The sequence below is a fragment of the Rhincodon typus genome, chromosome 25, assembly GCF_021869965.1.
Source record: "Rhincodon typus isolate 14 chromosome 25, sRhiTyp1.1, whole genome shotgun sequence".
NCBI classification, from domain to species: Eukaryota; Metazoa; Chordata; class Chondrichthyes; order Orectolobiformes; family Rhincodontidae; genus Rhincodon; species Rhincodon typus.
Genome location: NC_063356.1, coordinates 2726474 through 2734298, shown reverse-complemented (window position 1 = coordinate 2734298; position 7825 = coordinate 2726474). Strand labels below are relative to the sequence as shown.

At 42.4% G+C, this 7825-nt stretch overlaps 1 protein-coding gene across 1 annotated transcript; it reads right to left on the bottom strand.

Moving 5' to 3' along the window:
- Positions 1 to 5554: 5554 nt before the first annotated feature.
- On the bottom strand, positions 5555 to 6901 carry gpr61 (G protein-coupled receptor 61). The gene has a single exon (XM_020523601.2). The coding sequence runs from the start codon at positions 6899 to 6901 to the stop codon at positions 5555 to 5557; it is 1347 nt and encodes a 448-aa protein (XP_020379190.1).
- Between the last annotated feature and the right edge of the window lie 924 nt (positions 6902 to 7825).

The window sequence follows — 7825 nt, the reverse complement described above, 5'->3', positions numbered from 1 at the left end:
GGTGAGGGTGGGGTATGGGGGAATGTGAGGGATGGTAAGGGTGGGGTATGGGGGATGTGAGGGATGGTGAGGGTGGGGTATGGGGGAATGTGAGGAATGGTGAGGGTGGGGTGCTGGGGGATATGAGGGATGGTGAGGGTGGGGTATGGGGGATGTGAGGGATGGTGAGGGTAGGGTGCTGGGGGATGTGAGAGATGGTGAGGGTGGGGTATGGGGGAAATGTGAGGGATGGTGAGGGTGGGGTATGGGGGAAATGTGAGGGATGGTGAGGGTGGGGTATGGGGGAATGTGAGGGATGGTGAGGGTGGGGTATGGGGGATGTGAGGGATAGTGAGGATGGGGTGCTAGGGGATGTGAGGGATGGTGATGTTTGGGTATGGGGGATGTGAGGGACGGTGAGGGTGGGGTGCTGGCGGTGTTGTGGGGGCCTAGAAGGTCTCAGAATTTGAAGGGGCTGCTGAGTCTGGAAGTTTGATTTGTGAACGTTTAATGTTGCAGGGTCCAGTGATGTTCATAGGTTCCTGACGAATGAAAGGATCATGGAATTTGGTGATGGAGGAATGGATCTGGACTTTGGGGCAGTTCGCTTGCTGCTTTGGTCACTGTTTGACACTTCAAACAGACCAAAAGGAGAGTAGCCCTTAATTTTCAGGATGCGGCTGTCAGAAGCAAGGCCATTGTTTATTGTTCATCAGTAGTTGCACTTGAGAAGTTGCTGGTGGAGGGTTTTTGTTCAGGAGGGTTGCAATTTGTACGGTGAAGGTGCCTACAGTGCTGTGTATTGTGGTGAGTCTCATACCCTCACATCCTAGTTTCTCAAACAAAACAATCATTTATGAGAGGCATTTAACTGCAGACTAAACAATTCTCTCGAAAAGACAGCATTGACATAAAAGTCTTTAGAATCATTCTGGGGTTTGACAGGGTGAATATAGAAAGTGGGTCATGTAAAAATATCCTGATAGGGTTGATATTTGATTGGGTGCATTTAGCACAACCCTCTGAGGTGAAATCACAGGGACTTGATCAGAGTAAAGAAGGAGTAGGTAGGAGACAGACCTGAGACTAGTGTGCTCACTCAGTCTCTATCTTAATTGTGGTTTGTGTTCATGAAACTTGTAGATAGTGATGCAACAGATTTCATATTGTTTACTTAACAAGACTCTTCTAGTTAGATCAGAAAGGTGGCTATTTTCATCCACACCACACCACTCTGGGCTTCAAGGAACCCACATGTATACCAGTGGAGGTTGCCAATGCTGGGAGCCCATTGTAGATATTTTCTAGTCAACCTGTTCAGAGATGGTGTTTACACACCTCTGGAGAAGGTGGGACTTCAACCCAGACACAAAAGGCCCCTTTTAGGGTGGTGGAGGGGAGTGCATTGTATTCTGATTAATTTGTCAGCTTGTTGACCATAGATGCATGGTTCTACATGGTTTACTTGGAAAATGTTTGTTTTGTTTCAGCAGATGGTCAGAGGACATTAGCTGCCTGATTATCAGCCATACTCAAGAACACGTACAAGGCAGTGAATTCCTCCTGCTGTACTCCAGCCAAAGTAGAGGAATGCAGAGGGTGGAGAGGGATGAACAAATTGGAACATTTTATACAAGACTAGTACTGGTTCAAATGTCTTGCAGTTCCAGCTTTAAGCCATTGATTGCAGGCTCAATTCCATTCCAGTATGTGATGACAACAATCACTAACATAGTCTTGATTGGATGAATGACCTCATTCTGTGCTATAATGGTTTTACATGTGCATCAAATAACACTGAAATTAAAGTCCACTGTAAGAGTCTTGGATGAGAAAAGATTCAGGTGGGCGCTATCAAGTTGTTATCAAAGGTTTGAGAGAGATGAAATCTTGTTGCAGAGAGGAAATGGATGAGGAAGACAGAGTTGGTAGAAATGACGCAGGTTAGAAATGGGAACAGAATAGAAAAATGAGGGAGTAGGAGAGAAATAAGAAGGCAATAAATATAGACCAATAGAAACACTGAAATGGAAGTGTGAGGAAGAGAATGAGAAATGGCAGAAGTGAAGAGCAGACTGAAAAGTGAAAACAAAAGATAAATAAAAGGTAAGTCCAGCAGGGAGAAAGATCAATTTTTAGTTTCACTTGAATGCAACCTGTTGTCAGAATTAATGTTGAATTCAGCTCATTGAAGTTCAACCCACTGAAAAACAAGTGAGACACATTAACCAAACAGCAGAAGCTTGTAGGTGTTTCTAAATGATTACATTCCCAGAAGCAAGCACTTCAAACGTCTGACATTAATTCTCTTGTATTTTTTGCAAGAAGGGACCGATTTAGACCCACAATTCTACTCATAAGAATAAGAAATTATTATCAAACTACGGTATATGCTTCAGCCTGAGTGAATATTCTGCTACCTAATTGTGACCTCTCCTTATACCTTGGGGACTGGAGTAGGCCACACAGTCTCTTGAGCCCATTCTACTATTTGATTACCTCACATTCCTGACCACCCTTGGTAATCTTTCACACTCCTTGTTTTATCAAAAATCTATCTATCTCTGCCTTAAAAGATATTAAAGGACTCTGCTTCCACTGCTTTTTAGCTCAGTTGGCTGAATGTCTGGTTTGTGATGCAGAGTGATGCCAACAATGTGGGTTCCAATCCTGCACCAGGCTGAGGTTATCGTGAAGGACCCTCCTTCTCAACCTCTCCCCTGGCCTGAGGCATGGTGACCCTCAGGTTAAACCACCAGTTGTCTCTGTCTAATGAGACAGCAGCCCTGTGGTCTGATGGTGACTTTACCTTTTACGAAATGATGTACCTAAATGATTAAATCTATATGTACTTCGGTGTCTGTTATGTGCAAGTGATGTATTGGTTTGTAATTTTAAGATAATTTTAATTACATTTATTTATTTTAATACTGTTTCTGTCACTTCCCTGCTAATGGCTGAATTTATTTGTCTATTTTATTTCTAGATGATTGTCACACATTCACACGTTTTTGACCTGATTACTGTGTTTACCACAGAATTGTTACCTGCAGAAGGAGATCATTTGGCCCATTGTGTGTGCACTGGCTACAAAGGGACTGTTTGATGTAAATTACACCACAATTCAGCTTTAGGATAGAACGTTTCTCTTGAATAAAATACCATTGTTGAATGTAAGGGTGATGTCAGAAAGCAGGTCTTCACAAAAAGGTGCAGTGGAAATCTGGAACTTTCTCCCCATAAAAACTGTTAAGTATGGGGGTCAATAGAAATGAACCTTATTAGTATGGACTGCTTGGGCTAAATAGCCTGGGTCTGTGTTGTATATCCTATGCAATCCTATATAAAGCTCCCAAGGTTGAGCTTGATTGATTTTTTTTTGTTGGGCAAGTGTACTAAGCGTTTCAGAACCAAGGAGGATAGACGGAGTTCAGCTATAATATAACTGAATGAGGCAACAAGCTCAAAGGGCTGAGCTGTCTACTCCTGTAACAGTGTTCCAAAATCTCAACCTTCATGTGTGAGTCTTAGTCAATGATTATTGACAGGCTGATTGTTTATGGGTGGCATCGCAGTCAATTCCCAACTTGTGTTCACTTAACATCCAGGAAGGATGATTGTGGTGATGGGTGGGTTTGAAGGTGGGGCTGGTGGAATGCTGATTAAATTCTGTTTGGGGTAAAACCCTGGCTGATTTTTCACCTCCATTCTAGAGAGACAGAAGGAGATTAGAGCTTTAACACTTTGATAAAGTTAGGGCCCTATCTGAGCTGGAATGGCTCCTTGATCTTCTGGTTTGAACTACATCATTTGGGGGTGGGGGGCGTGGGTATATGGCATTGGGGGAGAGGGTGATGACAGTAACATGGGACTCTGTCCTGGTCATGATGTTTTCATGTTGGTTAATGTCATATGTCGGAGTGACATTAAACTAAAGACATAACATTATCAGGAACTCAAAACTAATTCCAGTAAGGAAGCTAAAGTGGTCCATTTATGGCAATAGAATTCCAGAGAAAAGGTATTGATCTTCATCAAGCTCTGATTAAATATTAATGATAAATTACCTGATAATAAATCACTGAAAAAAACCCACAATTTCTCTTTCAGAAAATTCCTCTAAATCAACATTGAAAACCATAAAACAGACTTCAAATCTATCAATGGAGTTCCACAGTCACTTGACCTCTTGACCTCTGGTGAATATTCAACTCTCAGGGATGATGTAAAGCTGAAGAACAGAGTCCAAAGAATTTCATTTTCTTATCCTCCATGACAGAGATCTTGGCCAAGTTGTAGAAAGTATCATGATGTCAAGCAAGGCTTGTGTCCTGTTCTGACCGTTCCTTTCTTGGACAACCTGATCTGTTAAATTCCACAGGCCTCTCTCAAGAACCCAAAACTTGGGCTTTCAAACCATTTGTTTCTTGACTTATTATGTCTCCTCTTTTTAAAGACCCCTGCAGCCTTGCTGTGTGAACATCAGCCTCTGGCTTTTTATGACAAGGACTGGGTCTAATCAGACAAGAAAGGGTGTAGCAGACCAGCTGGAGCAAAGATGCTAACCAGCAGATTTACTTTCCAAAGTAATCACAGACTCAATGGCAGGAAAAAAAAATGACTGGAAAATGTAGAGATATACAAAATGATTAAGGGACATTAATTTCGACTTTCCATCTTCCACACTATGAAATTTCGAGCACGTTCAAAACTTTGCTAACATACATCATGTCCTGTTGGCCAATGCATTTGCTGAAGCATATGGACCAGTTGGCAATGCCTTCCTTTTAAAATTCTTTTCCTTGTTTTTAAATCCCTCCATAGGCTTGCTCATCTTAAACTCTTTTCCACACCTACAATCTTCTGAGACCCCAAACTCTGTCAATTTTAGCCTTTTATGCATCCCCAAATTTAATTGCTCCAGCTTTAGACACCATGCTTGCTGTTTGGGCCTCAAGCTCCATAATTTCCTCTCCAAACATCTTTACTTGTCTCTCTCTCTTTCTTTAAGGTGTTTCATAAAAGCATTACTTTGGCCAAGCTTTTTTCACCTATTCTGATATCTCTTTATGTGGATTGGTGTCCAATTTTTATCTGCTAATGCTCCTGTGAAGCAGCTGTGAATTTTCTAATATGGGTAAAGGTGTTATATAAATGCAAAATTGTTGTCTTTTGACTCACCAGATCCACTCTCCAATGAGTACCAGTCTAAAATTATCCTACAATCCTCAGCGAGGAAGCAGGCACAATTTTAAGAGACACGTAGGAACAAAATCATTTTAAAACCTACAAACAGCAAAGGTTAGCCACCATCTTTATATATGGCCTCTATAACGAATATTTGGCCTATTTGCAAAAGCACATCAGTGTGTGATTGCTTCTGATGACTGGTTTGTGAGTTTAAAGGTAACTCAAAACAGGAATCAATTAAGATAAACAATACAAAAGCAGATCCAGTCAAATATAAGGCTTCCTCTCTGTTACAGTTAACCTTCTCTCTGGAAACAATCAGGAGAGATTTAACCATTTAACATTAAGTGATGTAGACCAAACTCAATCATTCTACAGATAAACATTAAGCATCGTGTTTTGGAGACCTGCTAATTCGAATACAGCTGTTGGACATTGTAAAGTCAGTGGCTATGTGTTGTTCAAGGAAATCTGATGTTTCCTCCACAATCTGACCTGGGATCCTGAAACCCAGAGCCGACTGGTCTAACTTTGGACTGGAAGCATCATAGCTAGACCTGGTTTCTGCGTTGCAACCAGTCCTCTGCAAAAACTGCATAAAGTTCTCCTCGATGGAGCCTTCTCGGCTGGGCAACCGGAGGTCCTCTTCCAGAGTCTGTTTGAAGAGACAGTTGAGGTGCTTGCTTAACTCCCCCCTGATCTGTCGATTGAGGCATCCGTAAAAGAAGGGGTTGATGCTGAAGGATGTGTACCCAATCCACGTGACGATGGTTTCCCAGAGGTCCAGAGGGGTTGACCTTGGGCTCAAAACAGAGTGCAGGTGAAATGCAAAGAATGGCAACCAACAGAATACAAACTGGCCTCCGACCACAAAGAGGATGACGGCTGCTTTCCCTCCGCCGAATGTCCGTTGTGGGGACGCCCTTGTCCCTCCAGAGCTGGTGACCATGGTGGACCGACTGCTGAGTGATTCTGACCTTTGCCTTGGTGTGTCCATCCAAGTGGGCAAGGGTCCATGTTGTAGTGCTGCAACCCTGGCAACTTTGAACATGTTGCAGTAAACAATCAGGATAACTAACACTGGGAACAAGAAGTAAAACAGGCCAAAGAAAACTATGAAAACCTTTTCATACATCTCTCTGCCCCATTGCCAGGAACACTGATTGTTCACATGTCTTTGGGAATTCCAACCCAAGACTGACAGTATTGACATCAAAGTGGCTTTGATCCATATGCAAATAATGACAGACACCACTAACTTCAGTGTCATCCTTACCTCATATCTCATGGGATGTACAATGTAATAATAGCGTTCAACATTAATGGCCAGTATAGACAATATGGACGCACTTATAAATAACATGCTTAGGAAGAGGTATATCCGGCACAAGGTGTCACCAAAAGTTATGTTGTCAAAAAGAGTGGAGCTGGACATCATCCCTAAGGGCATGAGGATTAAGACGGCTGTCAGATCGACTACACACAAATGGAAAACAAAAACAAATTTTTTGAACAATGGGGTCCTTATAATTACAAGCATCACTGCAGTGTTTCCAATTATGCCGACCAGGTCAACCAACAGCATGAAGAAGAGACCTATTGACTGAGAAACTAGATCTCTGTCCTTGGACACGAGACTTTGATTGAAGAGGATGGATGTAGGAGAGACTCGGTGCTGTCTTCCTGGAGTGGAAGCATTCCATGCCCATTCCGCAGAAACTGGAGCAGCCATGGGTGTGTAGGGTGATGTAAGGATGGAGACCCTAAATCCCTTTTTCCTAGTCCATCACCCATCCTCTTTTGGGATAGGGAGTTACTTGTTTGTTGGTAGACTTATTTTCCTAACCATGCAAACCTTGGATAGCCATCAGCATCCACCTATTAGTTGTTTGTACATTTCAGATCAAACAGATTCTGGTGGATTATTTGCCTCCAATTTGTGGATTGTGTCCGTTTTCATTACCAACCAGCGTAACTAGTAAAGACTTGACATGTGTCCTCTGTTTAGGTTTGCTTCCTGCATTGGCTTGTAAACATTGAGTTCACATCGTCCACTTGCCACTTCTTCAACAACACAAAAACCTGTAGGAAAAAAAAAAGTGTGAAAAGAATTAGCTGTAGATGTCTGCCTCTGATTTTGCTGTATACTTATTGGGCCAACATTGCAAATGAATGCTCTTGTTAGGGAACTTTACTTTGCCAGGTCTGGGTTTAGGAACTCCATCCATTGAATAGAGGAATTTGTCAAGGGATCAATGGTCTACTTTTTACAAATTAATTTGTGGGATGTGGGCCTCACTGGCTGGACCAATATTTAAGAACATAGAACAGCACAGCACAGGAACAGGCCCTTCAGCCCATCATTCTATGCCATCCATGATGCCATTCTAAACTAATCCCATCTGCCTGCACACGGTCAGTTTTCCTCTGTCCCCTGCCTGTTCATGTGTCTGTCTGAATGAATTTTAAAAGTTGCTAAGGTATCTGCTTCTACCACCTCCCTTAGAAGCATGTTTCAGGCCCCTACCACCCTCTGCTTAAAAAACTTGCCTGGCACATCTCCTTTAAACTTTCCCCATCTCACCTTAAACCTATGCCCCCTTGTATTTGACATTTCCATCCTGGGAAAATGATTCCAACTACCCACCCTATCCAT

Excerpts from the sequence above, each read along its gene's own strand:
- gpr61 (XM_020523601.2), bottom strand. The coding sequence starts at position 6,901 with ATGGCTGCTCCAGTTTCTGCGGAATGGGCATGGAATGCTTCCACTCCA.